General features: G+C 48.3%; 1 protein-coding gene across 1 annotated transcript in view; it reads right to left on the bottom strand.

Moving 5' to 3' along the window:
• Nucleotides 1–21,354, bottom strand: part of TNFRSF8 (TNF receptor superfamily member 8) — a 40,829-nt gene that overhangs the window by 8,976 nt on the left and 10,499 nt on the right. The window contains exons 3-10 of the mRNA XM_007463188.1: nucleotides 20,150–20,243; nucleotides 19,642–19,799; nucleotides 17,204–17,320; nucleotides 14,068–14,220; nucleotides 7,268–7,361; nucleotides 6,842–6,984; nucleotides 5,712–5,813; nucleotides 5,524–5,577 (exon numbers count right to left, since the gene is read on the bottom strand). Coding sequence (XP_007463250.1) covers nucleotides 5,524–5,577; nucleotides 5,712–5,813; nucleotides 6,842–6,984; nucleotides 7,268–7,361; nucleotides 14,068–14,220; nucleotides 17,204–17,320; nucleotides 19,642–19,799; nucleotides 20,150–20,243 — 915 coding nt within the window. The remainder of the gene's footprint in view (nucleotides 1–5,523; nucleotides 5,578–5,711; nucleotides 5,814–6,841; nucleotides 6,985–7,267; nucleotides 7,362–14,067; nucleotides 14,221–17,203; nucleotides 17,321–19,641; nucleotides 19,800–20,149; nucleotides 20,244–21,354) is intronic.

Here is a 21,354-nt window from a genome sequence, read left to right as displayed (position 1 = left end):
CGTTGTGGCCTCTCCCGCTGCGGAGCACAGGCTCCGGACGCGCAGGCTCAGCGGCCATGGCTCACGGGCCCAGCCGCTCCGCGGCATGTGGGATCCTCCTGGACCGGGGCACGAACCGGCGTCCCCTGCATCGGCAGGCGGACTCTCAACCACTGCGCCACCAGGGAAGCCCCGAGGCACATTCTTTTAAATGATGTCAGTGAAGCCAAATCTTCCTCCTCTGAGAGTGATTTTGACTTTTGCAAATAGCCAACTGTCATTTGGCAGCAAGTCTTGGAGGGAAAAAAGGATGTGACAAAGTAACAAGACAAAAGAAATTAAAATGATAAAATGCAGTCTTGGAGAGGACGTGGGTAAACAGGAACACAGCTGCTGATGCCTGTGAACTGGTTTCCTCTTTCTCAAAAGCCATCGGGCAATGAAAACTTTACACACTTTGACCCAGTAATCCGTCTTCAGGGACACACCCTCAGGAAATAACCCGAAGGAAAGTGACCAGCCTGTGCACAGCGGTGCAGTTTATAATAACCAAAAAGTGGCAAACAAGACAGGTGCCAAACAATAAAGCAGCTTAGCGGTCCTTCATCACAGGCCTTCCTAGCAGTGAAACCCCAGCATGGCATCTTTCACCTTTCCCAGCCTTTAGTTCTCTCATTTGGAAAAGGGGACAGATCATGCCAACTTTGGAGGGTTTTTATGAAGATTAAATGAGATCTCAAAAGTGAAGGTGCCCAGGGATTAATCACGTTGAGAGCAAAACCCTTGATATGTCGTGATGAAAATAACACTGAACCCATATGGTCTTCCTCTCCCAAACCCACAACTTCGATCTAATCAGGAGAAAAACACTAGACAAACTCTAAGCAGAGAGCCATCCTGCAACTTAACCGACAAGCAAGTTGTAGGATGCAACTTAACTCCACAAAACTGCCAAGGTCAGCAAAAACAAGGAAAGCCAGAAACTGTCACAGGCCAGATGGGCCTAAGACATGATGACTAAATGTAATGTGGTGTACTGGGTGGGATCCTGGAGCAATGAAAGGACATTAGGCAAAACTAAGTAGATCTGAACAGAGTATGGTCTTTAGTTAATACAATAGTAATGTATCAGTATTGGTTCGTTTATTGCGACAAACTTACCCGAACTAATGTAAGATGCTCATAATAGAGGAAATTGGGTGTGGGCTATACAGAAACTCTCTGTACTAACTTCTCAAATTTTCTGTAAGTCTAAAACTTCTCTAAAAAATGAAGTCCATTTAGAATTTTTTAATTAAAACGTTTAAAAGAGAAGGTGACCGGGATGCCGCCTAGCACATAGGGGCCCCAGGATACTCCAGTGGCTTAGCAACTCCATCACACCAAAAAGAAAACCAACATTCGATACTGACTCTCGGAAACAAGCATAAAATAACATCGAGGTGAAAAGGCAGAATCCAGAGGGCACCAACGTCGGCCTACAGGCGTGTTACAACACTCATGTGTACTTTAATAAAGACCTAGAGCAAATCGTGCCAAGTACAGAGGTCAGATTTCATAAGTGCTTTTCCCCTAAAATGTTGCTTCAGTCCACTGTCTTCACTTATTGGTATCCTTGCTCTTTGGAATAAGAACAATTTTCTCATAAAATATGTCCAGCATCCCAGGACACAAGTCCAGGGACACACGCACTGGACATCGGTGGGCCCCTCCTCCCTCGGGGAGAAGTGCCTGGTTTCCCAGGGCTTCTCTGAGGGCTGCTCAAGCCAAGCACGTGGGTTCTGACACCCAAGTTATCCATCCCTTCCATTCCCATCACTCTTCCCTTTCAGTCCCATCCCCTCTCTGGCCTGGGGTCCCGGCTGCTGTGGAAAGCAGAACAGACCCAAGGAAGGCGTTTGGCAACAAGCACCCCTAGATTCAAATCCAGGACAGGGCAGGGAATTACAAGCTAAGCTGGGAATATCGTAGAATAAAGCAGTGCTCCAGTGAATTCCCTGGCGGTCCAGTGGTTAGGACTCGGCCCTCTCAATGCTGAGGGCTAGGGTTCAACCCCTGGTTGTGGAACTAAGATCCCACAACTCTCCCATCTCCACCAAAAAAGGAAAAAAGAAGAAGAAAGAAAGAAAGGAAGGAAGAAAGAAAGAAAGAAAGAGAAAGGAAGGAAGAAAGGAAGGAAGGAAGGAAGGAAGAAATAAAGAGAAAGAAAGAAAGAAAAAAGAAAAAACAAGTGCTCCAAACACAGAAGGATGGGGACAAAAGGACACAACAGCCAGCTTGAAGGGGCCCCCACTGGCCTAACCTGGGAAAATTTGAGCATCAAATTAAGTAATGATGGCAGTACAGTAAGAGAGGAATCCATGAGTCCAGACAGATATACATACAGAAATGGAGCAAAGTTGATGAGGCACCAGTTATGCACAGAGCCTCAGAGTACTTAGCAATAACCACGGAGAAAAGAGGACTTCATGGTGGAGAAGCCTGGCAGACACCACCCTAATCAAGGGCTCACGGTGAACACGGCAGGGAAGGGACAAAGGGAAACCTGGCGGGGTGGATGACCCCTCCCACCAAAGACGCACCACCTGAGTCCAAGCGTGAGGAAACGTCAGGCAAACCCAAGGTGAGGGCCAGCCACAGAATCACTGGTGGAATCTTCCAAAGTGGCAAGGTCATGACCAGGAGGGAAATACAGACTGGAGGGGACACGAGACACGACCGCCAAATGCAGTACGAGACTCTGAACTGCATTCTTTTGCTCTATACGACATTATTTGCATCAATGAAGAAACTTGAGTGGGGTCTGAGAATTAGTTGGTGGTGATGCATCAAAGTGAATTCTCTGATTTTGATGGTTTGACTACAGTCGTGTGAAATACACACTCAGGTACTCAGGGATGATACGACATTATGTCAGCAAGTTACTCTCAAATGTTTCAAAATAAAATAAGTTCTCTGCACCATCCTTGAGACTTTTCTGTACGTTTGAAATTGTTTCAAAACAAACAAAAAATTTTTCCAACTTAAACCTGCCTGAAGTAACAGATAAAGTGATGACTATAGTGTCCTTTAAAATGAAGGGTTAAAAGAATTTCAATCAGTGTTTCTCAACGAGCAGTGACATTCCCCTCCAGGGGAAATTTGGCCATACCTGGAGACATTTTTGGCTGTCACAGATGGGAGGAGCTACTAGTATCCCGGGTGTCTAGAGACCAGGGAACTGCCTGACATCCTGTAACGCAAAGGACAACTCGCTTGACAAAGAATGATCCCATGCAGATATCAACAGTGCCAAGGGTGAGAACCTTTATGCAAAAATCTCACCACCACCACCAACAAAATCCTGGCTGGTCGTACTGCTCATTAATCAAGTGGCCTTAAACAAGTTCCTTCATCTTCCTGTGCCTCAGCTTTCTCATCTGTGAAATGGGGATAACAGTGGGCGCCTCACAAGGAGGAGTAAAATGAGAACACGTGTGTGCCTGTCACCAAGTCAAATCCATTCAGAGATGGAGGTGAGCATCAAAGGGGCATCTGCCCAGATTGCTGACGCACGGCTTACCGCACCAGGGGCTCCCCCAGCCCTGGAGCTCCGGGACCGGGAGGGCTGGGGCAACCATTTCCATCCCGCTCGCCTTTAGTCATTTGAGCAACTGATGCTGGTCTGAAAGCCCGGGAGGGCAGTTTCCGTACCCAGCCCAGGGCCAATAGGAAGTGTCCCACGGAGACATGAAGGAGCAGACGAGTGAATAAAAGCTCCTGCACCCTTCCAGCCCCCACTGCATCCACCCCGCTCAGTACACACGCATCCTGCCCCCTGCAGCACCTCCTTCCCTCTCTGGCCTGGGAACCAGACCCCCAGGGACCCACCGGAAGCCAGCGGGCCAGAAACGGCCCAAAACAGAGTGGCCACCACTGAGCCCCAGGCTTGGTTCCTGGTAGGTCTGGTTTCTTAAGGGAAGGTGCTTTCTGTCTTTCTGGCTCTCTGTCTTTGTGTGTGTGTGTGTGTGTGTGTGTGTGTGTGTGTGACAAAACTGCTATCACGGAGGTTTGAAGAAAAAAAAATAAACTGACAGCAATGGAAACTCTAATACTAGAAAAATGTCAAGAAAGCAAACGCGGGTTTCAGTGAGACACTGAGCCTGACAGCTCACGGAAAAAGGCTTGAAATTGTCAAAACACAAAAACCCCCCTTGCGAAGGGAACGCAAGCACCTGCTTGTGAAACTCATCAAATCCAAAACATGCCTCACCGGACTGTGTTCAGGGGCCCAAGTCAGAAACCGCACTACAGCAAGGCTCTCCACGGGGCCTGGGGACCTGGGGGGCACGGTCTGAGTTGACCACTGGGCTCCAGGGTGGGCACTGGGTGGTAGACAACCTGGTGGGGAGGAAGGAAGGGGGGGGCAGGACTGAGCCCTCTACAAACAAGACCAGCCGTCTCCAGGACCAGCACCTGAGTCTGGTGTGGCCCCTACAGGTGGTGTGGCCCCGGGTCTTGTCTCTTCTTTACGGAATGAAGAGCATCACCTGCCTCCCCTGGGGCTCCTCAGTCAGTGAGTCCCTTTGCGGGAGCCTGCCTTGAAACCAGACCATTTGTGTCCACTCCTTCCCCTGTGGTCAGGGCCTGTACACAGTAGGTGCTCAATCAATGCTTGTGACATGCTGAGGAGGACGTTGCCCTGCCTTGAAAGAGGCTGCCCAGAGAAGAGGAGACACTTGGCACAAGATGGCTGGGGTCCCCTCCCCCGAGGTGAGAGCTGAAAGAGTCTGCTGCCTGGATGGGTGGAGCATGGAAGGCTGCCTGGAAGAGGTGGCTTGGAGGCTGGCCAGGGATCAGAGAGAGGAGTTCAGAAAAACGTAGAACTCAGGAAGGCCTGGAACTCCTGCTGAGTAAAAAGGCCCCAGACACGGGGGCGGGCATCAGCAAACAGCAGCCACTATGTGCTGAGCTCTGACTACGTGCAGGTGCCCCGCACAGCACTTAACAGGCCCATCGCGACGGATCCACATGCCCGCCCTCTGAATTAGGCCCCACTGTTCCCATTTTACAGATGAAGAAACTGAGACACAGAGGAATTAAGTAACTCACCCAAGGTCATGTAGCTCATAAGGGGCAGAATCAGGATTCTAGCCCTGTCAGCCTACACCCACCCCCACCCCAACCCCTATGCCCTCAGCTGCCAGCAGGAGGGAGGGGGTGAGGGGAGGAAGGGAGGAATGGGGAGGGGAAAATAATAGGGAGGCTGGGAAGGGGCGACAGAGAGAAGAGAGGAAGGGAAGGCCTCTCCTGAGGGCACAATAGAGGCAAGAATGGAAGATAAGGTGGATTTTTGAAACTTCATGCCCGCGCTCCATCCGACGCCAAACAGGGTGTGTCACAAAGTTTCCACCCACATTATATTCCCATCACAGATGAGGTTGCACAGAAAGGAGGAGCAGCTTGTGGGAACCCCTACAGAGGGAGCCCCGAGGGAGATCCAAACCCACGGTCCAGAGCTGCTGTGTAGCTGCACATAGCCCCTTTGGACCTCTGGACACTCACCCACAGGCTCCAGCTTGGGCTGGAAGGTCTGGACTGGGTAGCACAGGTGGAGCTCTGAAACGACAACGGGAGGAAGGCTAGGGATGCCAGCCTCAGACAGCCTCAGCGGGCAGGGCGGGAGAGGGACCCAGGCCAGGCTAGGACAGAGCACCCTGCCCTCCCAAGGCCCCAAGGACACATGCACTCACTCTGCCCCATCCACTTCCTGCAGCCCCTCCGGTGGCACAGGAGAAAGGAGCCAAAGCTGACGACCACCACCAGTGTCAAGATCACCCAGAAGAGCACAGGTCCTGGAACACAGAGGCGCCCTGCACTCTCGCCTGCCCTGGCACTGGTGGCCCCCGAAGTCTGCACCATGGCGGTGAGCCGGGGCCCTAGAGCAACCACACAGGACAGCCCTCGCCCCAGACTTCTTCCTCCTGGACACAGACTCTACTGTGGCTGACAGGACCTGGTCCTTTGCCAAGCCAGGACAGAAACCCAGATCCTATCTATATCTATCTTGTCCAGCGCTTACCCACCTGTCCTTCCTCACCTGGCTCTAGGAAGCACCTTAGGCCAGGCCAGGGGGACTCCAGAGCCCACGCTCTTAACCACTATCTGGATATATTTCTTTACCACTTAATACTTAACTTGCTTTGCTACTTTTGAAAATCAATATATAGTTATTATTCTTTAAAGTCCATTTTTAGATGTTAAAAAAGTAGCATGTGCCAGATAAGTGCTTCTCAAACATTCCTGTGCATGTGAATCTCCTGCGGACCATGTTAAAATGCCGATTCTGATTCAGTAGTCCGGGGTCGGGCTGGTAATTTGCTTTTCTAACAAGTTGCTGATGGTGCCAAGCCCAGGACCTCTTTGAGCGCCGCTGGCCTGAGAACTACTGCCACCTAGTGTCTAAGATTAGAACTGCAAGTCCTAAAACGCATGGTACTTAGAGCGACCGTCTAAGGGGAGCCGGTAAGGCTCATGTGTACTGGACACTGCTTACTACCCTGCATGGTATATATGCTGTTACAACGTTACAGGTGATGAAGCTCAGAAGAAGAAAGAAACTAGTCAAGGTCATGAAATCAGTCACCAAATATTTTCTGAGCAGCAATGATGGGCCATGCGGGTGAAGCTGTGAATAAAATCCCTGCTCAGAAGAATTAAGGAATCATCTCTAGCGAGTGACAGAGTCACAGCCCCAGATCAGGAAACCGCAGACCTGGGGTCAGGCTTGGTCCCTCCCACCTCCAACCAAGTGGATGCTGTCGCCTAGGGAGAACCCTCCCTCCTTGGGAGGAAGGCCTTGCTTCATGGGGGTGGTCATTACCTGAAACCAGAGTGGGCTTCCCTGTGGAGGAGGATATAGGAGTGCTGGCTGAGACAGAGGCGCGTCCCCGCACGTGGGTGACGTCCCCTCCACGCTCCTTACCAGTCAGGGAGTCGGCCAGGGAGATCAGGGAGGGGGTGGGGCTGCGGGGAGAGAGGCCAGAAGTAAGAAGGCCAGTCAAGATGGAAAAGGAGGCCTGAGACCCCAGGTCCCCTGCCTACAGCCTCTGTCAGGCACTTTGAGGGCAGGGCCTGGGTTTCTAGGCCTTCCATGGTGCCAACACAGACCTAGGCCCACATTCTCCAAAATGACTTGTGGGCTTGGCCCAGAAGTCTAGCCCAAGCCCCACTTCCACTCCCAGCCGGCTGCCCCCCGGGCATCCCCTGGGCATGAAGGGCAAATCGAGAGAGGGGGCCAAGGAGTCACCTGGCGGGCACCCCGCTGTCCTCTGCGTTGGTGCTGCAGTTAGAGTGGGTCCCCGGGGGAGGTGGCTCATGGGTGGTGTCCCTCTCAGCCGTATCTGCAGGTTAGAATTGGTACCAAGGATGGTTACCAAAGGGGAAAGGGGGGAGGGGGGGTAAACTGGGAATTTGGGATTAACAGATACACACTACTATATTTAAAATAGATGAACAGCAAGGACCTACTGTATAGCAATGGAACTATATTCAATATCTTGGAAATGAACTATACTTCCATTTTTAAAATTAAATTAAAAAAAAAAAAAGGAATCAGTGCCAAGGAGCCCTACCCATCTGGACTAGTGACGTCCAGAGAGGTAGCACCATGGGGCGGCAAGGACACTGAAGCTGGGCAGACCCAGGTCTGTGTCCTGGCTCTGTCTCCTCACTTCCTCTCTCCCTCCCTCCTCGCTTCCCTCCACTGTAACAACCCTTTATTCAGCACCTACTACGTACTGGGCACTGTGCTGGGATCTGGGACAGAGCAGTGAGCAAAACGGACAAGATCCCCACCCCTGGGGGCCCACCGGCTGGTGGGGCTCACAGACTTAGGCGTCACACGAAGGCAGGTGGGGTCCCTGTAATGGGAGACTTGACCTCATCTGACCAGGGAGGCTTCCCTGAGGAAGGGGTTGCTGGGATATGAGTAGGGGTGGGGATTTCTAAGCAGAGGAAATAGAAGGTGGGGGGATGCTCATAGCAGCATTCTTCATAGAAGTCAAAGAAGTGGAAACCACCCAAACGCCCATCCGCTGGAAACAGATGAACAAAATGTAGTAGACGTGTACACTAGCATATTGTTTGGCAATAAAAGGAACAAAGCAGTAATACAGCCACAGCGTGGAGGAGCCTCGGAAGTGTTATGCTCAGTGAAAGAAGCCAGACACAGAAGGATGCATGTTATGGAAATGTCCCCCAAACCCTAATCTAGAGGAACAAGAAAGTAGATTAGTGGTTATTCAGGCTGGGGGGTGGGCATGGGATTGACTGACCCATGCCTTACAAGGGTTAGGGTTAGTCAACTAACTAACCTACAATCTTTCTTAGAAGGTGGTGATAGTTTCACAACTTTGTAAATTTCTTTAAAATTACTGAACTGTGCACTTAAAACTAGTAGATATTATGGTATGTAAATTAGACCGCAATAAAGCTGTTTTAAATGCTGGGTCTTTCTCCCCAAAGTGATGGTTTTAATTAGCAACAGGATGGGATAGGTGTGGTAGATTGCATTGTGGTCCCACCTCTGCATCCTGCCCCACATCCACACCCTTTGCCAGGTGACTCTGCAGCTCCTTAAGGTCAAGGCAGGTGTCCGTGTGTCCCCCACCCCTCTGGTGTCTGAACTTGGCCGTGTGACTTGTCTGGTCAGCGGAACGGGAGAGAAGCGACGGCTGGGCCTCAAGAGGCATCTGACCTCCACCGCCCCCCTTTCTTCACTCTTACCGTTGCCATAAGTAGACCACGCCAGGGGCGGGTAGCCACAGCCCCCGCTGGTCCCAGAAGTATACATGCAGAGCAAACCCAAACCAAAGCTTCAAGCCCTGGCAAGACCGCAGAGCGGCCCAGCTGACCCACGGAGGAGTGAGAGATCAATGCTGCAATGTCCAGGTTTTTGTAACACACTATTCCTGTGGCTCTAATTGGCTAAGACGATCAGATTTGTGTTTCAAAAGATCAAAGTGGAAAAGCTGCTCCTTGGGGGACTTCCCTGGTTGTCCAGTGGGTAAGACTCTGTGCTCCCAGCGCAGGGGCCCAGGTTTGATCCCTGGTCGGGGAGCTAGATCCTGCATGCCGCAACTAAGAGTTTGCACGCGGCAACTAAAGATCCCACATTTTGCAACTAAGACCTGGAGCAGCCTAAATAAATAAATATTTCAAAAAACAAAAAGAAAGCTACTCCTCATCTCAAGCCAGCTGTGACCATGCGGGAAGGTGGCCTCATGACTGCAGACTTCCTGGTTTCATTTAAGAGAAATCTCATTAAATAAATGTAAACAAATAAATAAATTTAAACATCTTCTGGTATGTAAATGTCGCCTCAATTCTTAAAGTTCTCTTCTTCTGAAATCAATTTTATTGAGGCATGATTTACATAGAAGGAAATGTTCCCTAAGTGCACGGTTTGTTGAGTTTTGAGAAATGTATACATTCAGCAGTCAGCCCTCCATATCTGCGGGTCACATCCGAGGATCCCACACCTGAGGATTCAACCAACTGCAGACTGACTGACCGCACAGATGCAGAACACGCAGAGATGGAGGGCCCACTGTACCTTGCCATTTTACATAAGGGACTTGAGCATCGCCAGATTTGGGTATCCCCCGCGGATACTGAGGGATGACTGTACCTTCATGTAACTGTAACTCCACTCAAGATCTAGAACATTCCCACCTCCCCAGTAAGTTCCCTTGTCCTTTTGCAATCAATCCTCCCCCATACCCGGGCAGCCACGGATCTGCTTTATGTCACTACAGAGGAGTTTGCCTCCAGAACTTGATTAGACAGAATTGTGCAGTGTGTACTCTGGTGTCTGGCTTCTTCCACTCAGCATAATGTTTCTGAGATTCATTCACGTTGCTTGTCTCAGTAATTCATTCCTTTTTATTGCTGAGTAGTTGTTCCATCGTAGAGATGTACCTCCATTTATTTAGCCGGTGACCAGTTGATGGACATTTGGGTTGTCTCCAGTTTGAAGCTATTATAAACAAGGCAGCTATGAGTATTCTTGTACAAGTCTTTGTGAAAACATATAATTTCATTTCACTTGAGTACCTATAGGAGCAGGAAAGCTGTGTCACTGTGCTGACCAGACAGGATGTCTTTGAGGACCAGTTCAAGCATGGTCATCTCTGATTTGACCCAGCCACCTCCTTTTACAAATGGAGAGAACCACAGAGCTGGAGCTAGAGTCAGAAATCGGGGCTCCTGAGTCCCAGCCCAGAGCACCTTCCATTGGACCACACTGCCTCCTGCCTGGGTTCTGAGCACTTTCTTAGAACCTTATGATTAACTGCTTTTCTAGGGCAGAAAAAAAAAATGGCCCACATTTGAAGTAGGTCCAGCCCAGCTACTAACCCTCTCTGCCCCCATGTTCCTGGAGCGGGCACCCCTTCCCTTATGTGGTACAAAACAAACCTCCCGCCCACACACGCCTCCCTTCTAAAAGCTCTCATGATACCTCTCAGATTTTTCCTGAAACACTCTGAAGAGAAAGTGAGGCTAGGATTAATTTTCTTCTTTCATTGGTAGGGTCCTGAGGAGCCGTCTGATTTTGGGGGTCTCCAAATACATGTTATGTCTTTCCACGTGGTCACCAGAAAATTACCTAAATTAGTTGAAGCCCGGAGGCCTTGGGCTATGAGTAAAATAATGCAGTTCATTATGCTAATTTCTATTTGTATTTGAGACGTTGTGGGGATTCAGTGAGAGTGGGCTTCCAGAGGATTGGAGGAGCTCTTGGGCTCAAGAACACTAACTGTGGCTACACCCCGTTAGCACCCTCTGGCCTATCTCTAAGGCAGCCTCGGTCTGAGCTGCCACTGGAACACCTGCGACAGGAACCAGCAACAGAACTGCTGCCCTTACTCTAAGCAGAGAAGGTGGGCCCAGCGCTCCTGGGTGCCTCTCATCCCTTCTCTGTATGTACCATACCTCACCCTCTTTTCTCCCTGGGTTACTGACCCTCCCTTTTCTTCCTTCTTTGGACCTGAAGGTGAGAAGAAGGCATGGTTTAGCCCATACTTGGTCTGCCTGTGTTCTCTGGAGAGGGCCCATTGGAAGAGGGGGAAGAAAGAAGCTGCCTGCTTTTAGTCTCAATTGAGAAACTAAAAAAGACATACCACACTTAAATACTTCTCTTTAACTTGAAATACCTGATCCTTGGGTCATTTGAAGGAGAACGGTCTTAACATCAAGGTCAAATGGAATCCTTTTTTGGTACAACCAGAAATTGCTTAAAATCAGATGAAATTTTCATCTTCATAATTGAACTGTACATTTCTTGTCAGCTTTTTATTTTCCCTAGAGTTTTCAGTCACCTTTCTTTTCCTTGTTGATAAAAGAATAATGTGCCTTTACCATATCCTCAAGTTTTTCAGCCCTACTACTCATGAAATTGTAATTCTACCTTTTATTCCTACAGGCAATTCCCTGGAGCTCTTCATTTTCTGGCTCTGACGGGGCTCAGCCGGAAGTTGTGATGTCTTTAGCACGGCTGTCATTCTGCGACTTCCCTTCTTTGCTCTCCTGGGATAGAACCACTGTTTTCTACAGTTCGTGGCTTTTTCTTTTTTCTTTTTTGCCCCTCATTTAACAGAATTACGTCTTCAAGTAACTTTCTAAGAAAGGATACATGGGGGAAAAGCAGAATTTCTCCCCTGTTATGTCTGAAAATGTTTTTATTCTGCTTTCAAACATAATTGTATTTTAGCTAAGTAAAAGATTCTCTGTTCAACTAAGAAGGAGCTGGTGTGGTCCAGTAGAGAGCACTTGGCTATGACTCAGGATCTCTGTGTTCCAGCTCTAGCTCTGGCACTATGTATGGTCCTCTCCACGTGTAAAATGATGTGGTTGGATCAGATCACAGGTGGCCAGCTCTGATCTGGCCCTTAAAGACATTCTGTGTGGCCAGCACAGTGACCCAGTCATCCGTCTCCTAGGTATTTACCCATGAAATGAAAATATATGTCCATACAAAGACCTGGACAAGAACAGTTGTAGCTGCTTTATTCAGTTGTAGCTGCTATTATTCATAATAGCCCTAAACTGGAAACAAGCCAGATGTCCATCAACTGGTGAATGGATAAATAAATGGTGGTGCATCTATTATGTCTACATGTGGGTAATTTTCATTCATCCTGCTTTGCTCCCGGTAGGTCATTTCAATCTGAAGTCTCACTTTTCAGGTCAGGTACACAGGGAAAGCTGGGGCACCACCGTGGGAGCACACAGTAACTGTGTCGAGAAATGGTGCGCAGAAGACCCAAGGCTGGGAGTGGGGCGAGGTGGGAGGGTGGGACCACAGAGGAAATTATGGCACTTTTCCTGACATGAGGCCTGAAGCATGGAAGGCGGTCGCCAGACCTAGCTTGGGTCTGTGGTTGCCGAGGGACTGTCTACTCTGGAAGCATGACTGGGGCAGGACAACACCACATGTCCCCACCCACAGGCCCTGCAGGCTGACTCTGCAGCAGGAGCAGGAAAAAACAAATATAGCCAAGAGAAGCCTCCTTTCTCCTGCAATGGTCCTCCAGCTCCCCCTACTGGCAAAGCATAGCATCACACCCAAGGAGGAGAAATCTTCCAAGAGTTTAATCCTTTAGGGCACACACAGCAGGTACTCAAGGGTGAATTGTGACCTGAGAGGCAACAGATTGGTAACAAGGGCACTTTCTAAAAGCCATTTCTTGCCCTTTACTCTCTTGCTGTTCCTTCTTCTTTGCCTTCTGTTCTCACTTTGTGGTTGTAACAACTTCTTGAATTTTTCTGTGGACACTAATTTTTTTCTCTTCCATTCCTGGGTTCATCATTGCTTCACCTGTAGTAAGTTTTTCTGTTTGTGTATCTTGTTATTCTCCTTCATACTGCTGTTTTTCCTTATAAGTCTGACAATCTTTACTGCTCATTCATATTTATTTAAAAAGAACGATGTTGACCATTCCAGCGGCAGGTGGGGTTTCTTCTACTGTGTTGTTAGGATGTCATTTTCACAGTGGGTCTCTTCCCTCAGCAGGAGGTCTTCCTGGGAACTCTGGGCTCATGGGTGCGGAGTGTGAGCTGGCAGGCTTCACTTCAGCGTGACTTAGCAGGAACAGCCCATTGACAGGATGTACTCCCAAAGACACAAGCAAAGGGGGCTTTGCACCAGAGTGGCCAACATCTAGCTTTCCCTAGATAGTCCTTCAGTGTCATTAGCCAAAAAGTTGATCATTTTCATCAGGGGATAAAAAATCAGGCACCATCTCTCAGACTGGTCAATGCCCATGGTATATCATTGTTACACATTTTTTTTGCTGTTGTTATATTCATTCGTTTGTTTTATTTTTAGATTGTACTTTGGTTGGTGGGTTTTGCATTGTTACAAATTTTTAATTTTTATTTTCGAGATGAAGCTGCAGCTCACTGCACTTTCTAATTCTCCACTTCACCCCCATCCTTCATTTTACTCACCTGCTCTAAGCCCAGAGCCTCTCTGGTGGGTCTTAGGAGCAACTTACCCCTCACTTTTCTGCAGGCCTCGTGGAGTGAATTCTAGTTATGTAAGCTTTCCTTCACTTGGTTTCATTTGTTACCACCCTTCCATCTGTTTTCCACCTTCTAAAAATTTGTTGAAATCTCTCATCTGCTGATGAACTCTTTTTTGTTTGTTTTTTTGTCCACTGTCAAGGGTTTATACTTTTTTACACTCTGGTGAACGTCCATCATTTGAATTGGAAGCTTCCTCATAAGTTTTATATTGATCTGTCTTGAGTCAATAAAACAGCCTTGCAAACAAGTCAAGATTTTACCAGACCAACAATTTCAAGAAGAATTAAAATTTTTTTTAACAATTTAAAAATTTTAAAATAATCCTCAGAAACTCTTACCAAAATGCCAAGTTTGGATTTTATCCCACTCCCTGGATCTAACTATTCAAAGAGAAAACATAGCCCAAACCTGACCTAGTTAACAGCTGGGATTGAAGGTCATTTGTAGTTGGGGGTGGGGAGAGGTGCAGCCCTAGGGACAGAGAACTCAGCCCCTTGGTTGGGGGTGGGAACTGCTTACCCTGGAGCCTGGTGACCATCCCTGGTGGGCAGATGGGGCGGATGACGCAGCGGGCACAGGAGTTGGAGGCTGATGTGGCACAGAACATGCCAGGTCGACACTCGCAGACGCGGGAGGAGTTCCACATGCAAGGTGTCTTCTCCACGAGGTGGTCTGCGGGACAGAGAAGGGTCCTGAGGAAGGACTGGGATGGAGAGGGCAGGGGTCCAGAGAAGCCCCAGGAGGACAGAGACATATTTGCCCAGGAGCACATGCTCATCTGATGATTCCGTTGAGCAGATCTTTTGGTGCACAAAATAATTATGCTGAGCGAAAGAAGGCGGACAAGAAAAGGTGTATATAGGGACTTCCCTGGCAGTCCAGTGGTTAGGACTCCGAGCTTCCACTGCAAGGGACACAGGTTCGATCCCTAGTCGGGGAACTAAGATCCTGCCAGCCACGTGGCACGGCCAAAAAACAAAAAAAAAGGAGTATATACTCTATGATTCTGTTTATAGGAAAAGCCAGAAAATGCAAATTATTCCATAGTGACAGAAAGCATAACTGTTTCCTAGGAATGGGAGCAGAGGCAGGGAGCGACGGGAGGGATGGTAAGGAACATGAGGAAACCTTTGGGGAGTGACAGACAGTTCATTGTCTTGACTGTGGTGATGGTTTCACAGCTACACACATATGGCAAAACCTATCAAACTGCACACTTTAAACATGTGCATTTTATTGTATGTCAACTATATCTCAATAAAACTATTAAAAGAAAAAATCCCAAAAAATAAAAAAAAATAAATTAAAAAAATTTTTTTTTTGCGGTACGCGGGCCTCTCACTGTTGTGGCCTCTCCCATTGAGGAGCACAGGCTCCGGACGTGCAGGCTCAGCGGCCATGGCTCACGGGCCCAGCCTCTCCGTAGCATGTGGGATCTTCCCGGACCGGGGCACGAACCTGTGTCCCATGCATCAGCAGGCGGACTCTCAACCACTGTGCCACCAGGGAAGCCCAAAATAAGATTTTAAATAAAGCAAATAATTCAGAGAACAGGGGTGAGTGGGCGTGGGTAGAGATGAACCAAGACTTGCCCTGACTGATAATTCTTTACAACTGGGTGATAGTCCGTAACCATTCCTGATTTTCTCTACTTCTGAATATGTTTGAAATTTTCCATGATGAAAAGTGGGTTTTTTCAAAAATTAAAATTAAAAAAATTGTTAGTGGTTTTGTAAAATAAGAAGTATAATAATGCATTTATACATGTTTGGGGATATTCTACACGCTCTGTTTATAGGTGAAAATAGAATTACTGCATCAGTAGTTTAGACAAATGTGATTCGCTCAATAAGGACATTTCTCAATCGGCGGGATACTTACAGGCTTAGAAGCCTTGCACGATAAAGATAAGGGACTGCACAGTGTCTTCCTGAAACCTCTCATTATTACTTATAATATGGTATTAACATAACCGAGTGTGTGCAAGGCAGTGTTTTTAGTGTTCTATCCAGATTAACCCGGTTTAAGCTTTTTAACTCCCTGAACAGGTCTCTGAGAGAGGTCTACTATTCTGTGCATTTGACGGATGAGGAAACTGAGGCCCAGAGAGGTTAAGAAACTTGCTTGAGCTTATAAGCTCCCGAGCAGTAGAGCCAAGACTTGACCCCAGCCACTTGGGCTCCACTCCACAGGGTTGCAGGGCTTCAGTTATTCAAGTTGAAGGAATTCTTGGGCCCAGAGCCATCTCTTGTTTCCCCATCTGACACAGCAGCTGTGACAGATGATAATTTTCCAGGAATGGCCACAGCAATAGCTCTGGGTCTGTCTGCTCTTCCAGCTCGGCCACTTACCCATCAAGAAGCATGGTCCCTGGTCGGGGAACTAAGATCCCACATGCCACGCGGCACGGCCAAAAGAAGAAAAAAAAAAAGAAGCCTTTTTTTTTTCCTTCCATGACTCAAGGGGGCCCTGTGACCACCTCCACAGGCAGAATGTAGTGGAAGTTACGCCGTGTAACTTCTGAGGCTGGGTCATAAAAATGGGCATGGTTTCTACACCCCACCCCACCCCAACTCATCTTTGAGTCCAGCACCCAGGACTTGAGGACGCCCGAAGCAAGCCATATAGAGGCCGACATGGAGAGGATCTGAGGGCCCAGCCCGCAGCCGCATCGACCCCAGACCCGAGAATGAAATAGCTTTCAGATGATTCCAGCTCCAGGCTTCAAGTTTTCCAGCTGAGATCCCAGACATCGTGGAGCAGAGACCAGGTGTCCCCGCGGTGCTGGGTCTGAATTCTGCCCCACAGACTCCACGTGTACAGCGAATAGTTTGCTTTTCACCACTCAGTTTTGAGAAAATTTGCTCTGTGACCTTAGTAATTGGAACAGTGACCCCAGTGACCACGAACGGAGTGTCCTTTCCCCCACTTGGCCTCCCTGGACTCCAGTCCGTGTTGCTGCAGAGACAGAATCACGCCTCCCCCCGGTGGTGGTGGCCACTGTGAGTGGGCCGGGGCTACAGCCATGGCAGCCCGGGGCCTGGGCAGCTGCTTGGACATCACAGGGAGGCTGGTGGTGTTGTGAGGCTGCGGGGAGCTGGCCACAGGGGAAACTCTGGCAGGACGTCATCCCACCGTGCATATAGCAGTCAGTCCCTAAGTGCTTGTGCAGAGGCGCTCTAAGAGGCAGCACAGTGGAGTGATGAGCTCAGAACCCAGTGGCAGACTCCCTAGGTTCAAATCCTGGCCCTGCCATTTGCGAGGGCTTGTGGCCCTTGGAAGCCCCCTGACTTCCCCGAGCCTCAGTTTCCTCTTCTGTAAAAGGGGGGCAATTGCAATCCAGGCATCATAGGATATGTACAAAAATAATGAGACAAGCTTGAAACAGGTAGGTGATCAACAAATATTTCCTTGCAGGAAAGACTGAGTGAATGGAAGCTCTCTGAAAAGGGGTCACGGCCATCAAAACCCGCAATCGTGAGTAGAAGTCACTAGAAGCCAACTGCTCAAAAAACGCCAGCAAAGGTGAACCAGGCTCCAAGGGCTGAGCATCCGAGACCAAGCTCAAGGCTCCCACCCCCAGATTCTTGGCCTCTTGTCTAAGACCCCACCTGCTCCCTGGAAGGAGCCTCTGGAGGAGAAACAAGCCCCTTACCTCCTGAACAGCTCACACAGGCCGTGCAGCGACCGTCCCTGTCCAGGTAGTAGTCAGGGTCACACTGCTTCCTGCAGTCGGCAGACCCCTGAGGGCATGGCTGTTGCAGGGTCAGCCCTGGGAAAAGAAGCAGAGAAGCTTCAGGCCAGGCCACCTTGACAGAGGCCTCGCCCTCATCCCACCACCACCCCCTTTACTGAAGCCCCCCAGCTCCATGGCCAGCTCCCAAACGCTGCACATGTCCATCAGAGGGAGTCCTGAGGCTCAGAGAGGGAAGGAATGTGTCTAAGGCCACACAGGAGAAGAGTGCTAACTGCCTCCTAACTGCCCCCCACCCCCGCTTCCAGTCCCTCCCCTCTGCCAGAGCCCTCTCCCCAGTCTCACTGCTCTGTCACTGCCCTGCTCAAAACTTTGGTAGCCACTTTCCCTTTGAGTTCAGCAATGAGGCAAGGATGCCTACTATCACAACTTCTATTTAGTTTGGTCCTGAGGATCATAGGCAATGCAATAAGGCAAGAAAAAGAAATAAAAGTGGTAAGGTTTAGAAAGGAGGATACCAAGCAGTTATGGACAGATGATATCATTGAGTGCACAGATAATCCAAAGAGTCTGAAGATACATTATTAGAAGAAATAAGTGAGTTTCACAAGGTAGTTGGATTTAATGTTATCATATCAAAATCAATTGAGCGTCTATATATTTGCATTGAACCACATGAAACTGCCATTTTGATAGTACAGAAACAGTCAAATACTGGCATTTCACATAGTTCAAAATAATACTAACAATAAAAAGTTAGAACATGAAATATTAAAAAAGATACCATTTACATCATCATCAGAAACACCAAATACTTAGAAATCTAACCAAAAGATGTAAATATTTCTACACAGAAAATAATAAAACGTTATTGGGAGAATTTAAAGAAGGTCTAAATAGGGGTGGGAGGGATAAATTAGGAGTTTGGGATTAACATATATATATATATATATATATATATATATATATGTTGGGATTAACATATATAACATATATGTTTGGGATTAACATATAACATATATTTTATATATATACACTACTATATATAAAACAGATAATCAACAAGGACCTACTTATAGCACAGGGAACTCTATTCAATACACTGTTATAACCTATATGGGGAAAGAACCTGAAAAAGAATGGATATATGTATATGTATAACTGAATCACTTTGCTGTACAACATCGTAAATCAACTATACTCCAATATAAAATAAAAATTTTAAAAATAAAAAGAAAGAAGACCTAAATAAATGTAAAGCTATACCATATACTCAATACTGCAGAGGTGGATTCTTTTCAAACTGATCTGTAGATTCAATGCAATCCCAATTAAAATCCCAATAGGATATCTTATGAAATTTGAAAAGCTGATTCTAAACTTTATGCGGATATGCAAATTACCAAGAACAGCCAATACACTGTTGAAGACCAAAGTTGGAGTAGCTGCTTAAGCATCCAGACTTACTGAAAAACTATAGTAATTAGAGAGAATGGTATTCACACGGAATACACAAAGAGGCCAATGAATAGAATAGAGACTCCAGAATCCTGCCCATACAGATATGGACCCTTGATTTACAACAAAGATAGCAGGTGAAACAGTGGGGGAAAGACAATTTATCTGATAAATGGTGCGGGTTCAACTGAATATTCATGGGGACTCTTTAAACAAAGGCAAAACAGCAATGACCTTAGAAAATAAATGTAGGGTGTCATTGAGATTTCAGCAGAGGAGAAGCCTTACAAAGCAGAACGTGAAAAGCGCTAGTCATAAAGGAAAAGATGGATCAATCTGACTACACTGAAATGAAGAACGTCTCTTCATCAAAAGACACCGTAAAGAGGATGAGAAGGCAAGCCACGGGGTGGGAGAAGATGTTTTGGACACAATTATAGGACAAAGAATTATAAGAAGCCCTACAAATCAATTTTTTAAAAAGAGAGAAATGAAAACATACATTCACACAAATGTTTTTCATTATAGCCCCGAAATGGAAACCACTCAAAAATCCAAAAACTGTTCGGATGAACAAAGTGTGGTATCCCTATACAACGGAAGGCTCTTGGGTGTAAACAGGAGTGAGCTGAGGACCCCAATCTGTCACCGTGGGAACCAGGGGGGACATCAAATCGACACCTGCAGAGGCTGGCCTGCTCTGCTGCATGCCCCGGCACCTGCCTCAGTGTCTGGCACCCAAAATGTGACACGAATGAGTCCTTCCATTATCTACTCTGGCCCTCGAAGCCCTCAGCCCCAGAAGACCCGGAGACCCTCTTCTCTCCACTCTGGGAAAGACCACAGCTCGGTGCCTGCCTGCCCTGACCGCCACACACAGTCGCCCAGCCATCGGACCCCGTTTCCCTGGAGACAGCGCACAGCTTCTCTGGAGAACTTACCTGGATCTGGATTGAGCTTCCCCACGGAGGAGCTAGAGTGGGTAGTGATTCTAGAAGCATCTTCTGGGGTGAGGGGGGTGCCCCCTCCAAGAAGTGTGATCCTGGCATCAGAGCTTGCTGGAGAGGTCAGGGTGGGCTTGGCCTGGGGGATGGTGCTGCTGGGAAGGAAGCGGGAGATGGGACTGGCAATTTTCCTGATGGGGCAAGGGGAGTCTGTGCTCAGCGATAACCGTTTCTATAGAGAATAGGTCCTCAGATGCCCACAGCCTCTGGCAGGCCCACCGTCAGCTCCTGGGAGTAAGGACTGTGTTTTCTAGGCCTTCTCGGTCTCCTGTGTGCTCAGGGCAAGCTGGGCACACAGTAGGGCCTCAAATGACTTGTGGGCTTGGCAGAGAGGCTCCCTGGGCTGAACCCCATCCTCACCCCCAGCCAGCAGTGCCCTGGACCTCCTATGGGGTGGGACAGCCCCACGCTAAGGTCAGCAGGATAGGAGGGGGCCGGGAGTCACCTGGCAGGGGCCTTGCAGTCCTGCGGGCTGGCGCTGCAGTTGGGGCTGGCCCCTGGGGAAGGCGGCTCACAGACAGTGTTCCTCTGCGCTGTGCCTGCAGGGAGGATGGTGATGCCTTCAGACTTGGTATAACAGAGCCAGAGGCTCCAAAATACACCTTTTACCACCGCAACCCAGGAAAACACAGTGGCCATCTGATGTTTTCGTGCCTGCCCAGCATCCGTTCCCTTTTGGGGTAAAGCCGTCCAATTTTCCCGGGAGAATTACACCTCCCAGTCTCAAAGTCTGTGGTAGAGGGCTGGGACCCCACTTCAGGAGTAGCCATGGGACCAGGCTGGACCAATCAATCCATCCCATTCCTCTGGCCATGATGGACTGGTTCAGGGGTGGGCACGAGACCCAAGACACGCCCGTGAGATGCAATTTTAAGATTTTACTTTGGTTGTTGAGAATGTGGGAAGGAGAAGCTGTCTGTCCACTAGGGTTGGGTAGGAAGCAAGCCAGGAGCTGCTGGTAGGTATTTTACAGACAAACCAACACATAGGGTAGTAGAGATGAGAGACGGGAAAAGACAGAGTTCCTGGATCCAGCCGTGCCTTAAGCTCCACTAAGCTATCCTCAGACACTTCAGTTACATGAGCCTAGTAACATTGTAACTTGCAAGCCAAAGCGTACTGGAGAATACTGGGTGGAAGCAAAAGTGGAGAAGAAAACACATAGTGCTTTCAATCAAGTGGACCTGAGTTTGGAAGTTTTGGTAGAGCAGGGCATGTGGTGGGGTGGTAAGACCTGGGCATAAGGTTCAAACACTGGGTTAGATATTCCCTGCTCTGTGGTCTTGAGCAATTAATTACCTGCCATCTCTGAACCTCAACTTCCTCACATAAAATGGGGCTAATACAGTCTTATGACGTCTGGAGAATTTCAGGGGAGAAAGCCTATGCAAGGTCTTAGTGTAAGGCTCAGCTGTAAGCTTGATCTGAGTCAGAAACTACTTTCCATTCTACAGCGGAAGAGATGGAGGTCCTGCGAGTTGCTCAGTGGGAAGTCCCACAGAGGAATCTAGAAGTTAGCCAGGCTTTCGCAGCCAAAGGTTGGAGCACTTCTAAAGCAGTGCTGTCCAATAAAATATGTCAATCACATCTCATCGTTTTAAATTTTCTAGTAGCCACATTTTTTTTTTTTTTTTTTTTTTTTTTTTTTTT

This window comes from Lipotes vexillifer, unplaced genomic scaffold (genome assembly GCF_000442215.2).
Source record: "Lipotes vexillifer unplaced genomic scaffold, Lipotes_vexillifer_v1.1 scaffold109, whole genome shotgun sequence".
Lineage (NCBI taxonomy): Eukaryota > Metazoa > Chordata > Mammalia > Artiodactyla > Lipotidae > Lipotes > Lipotes vexillifer.
Note: the sequence above shows the minus strand (reverse complement) of the source record. Positions and strands in the feature narration are given on the sequence as shown.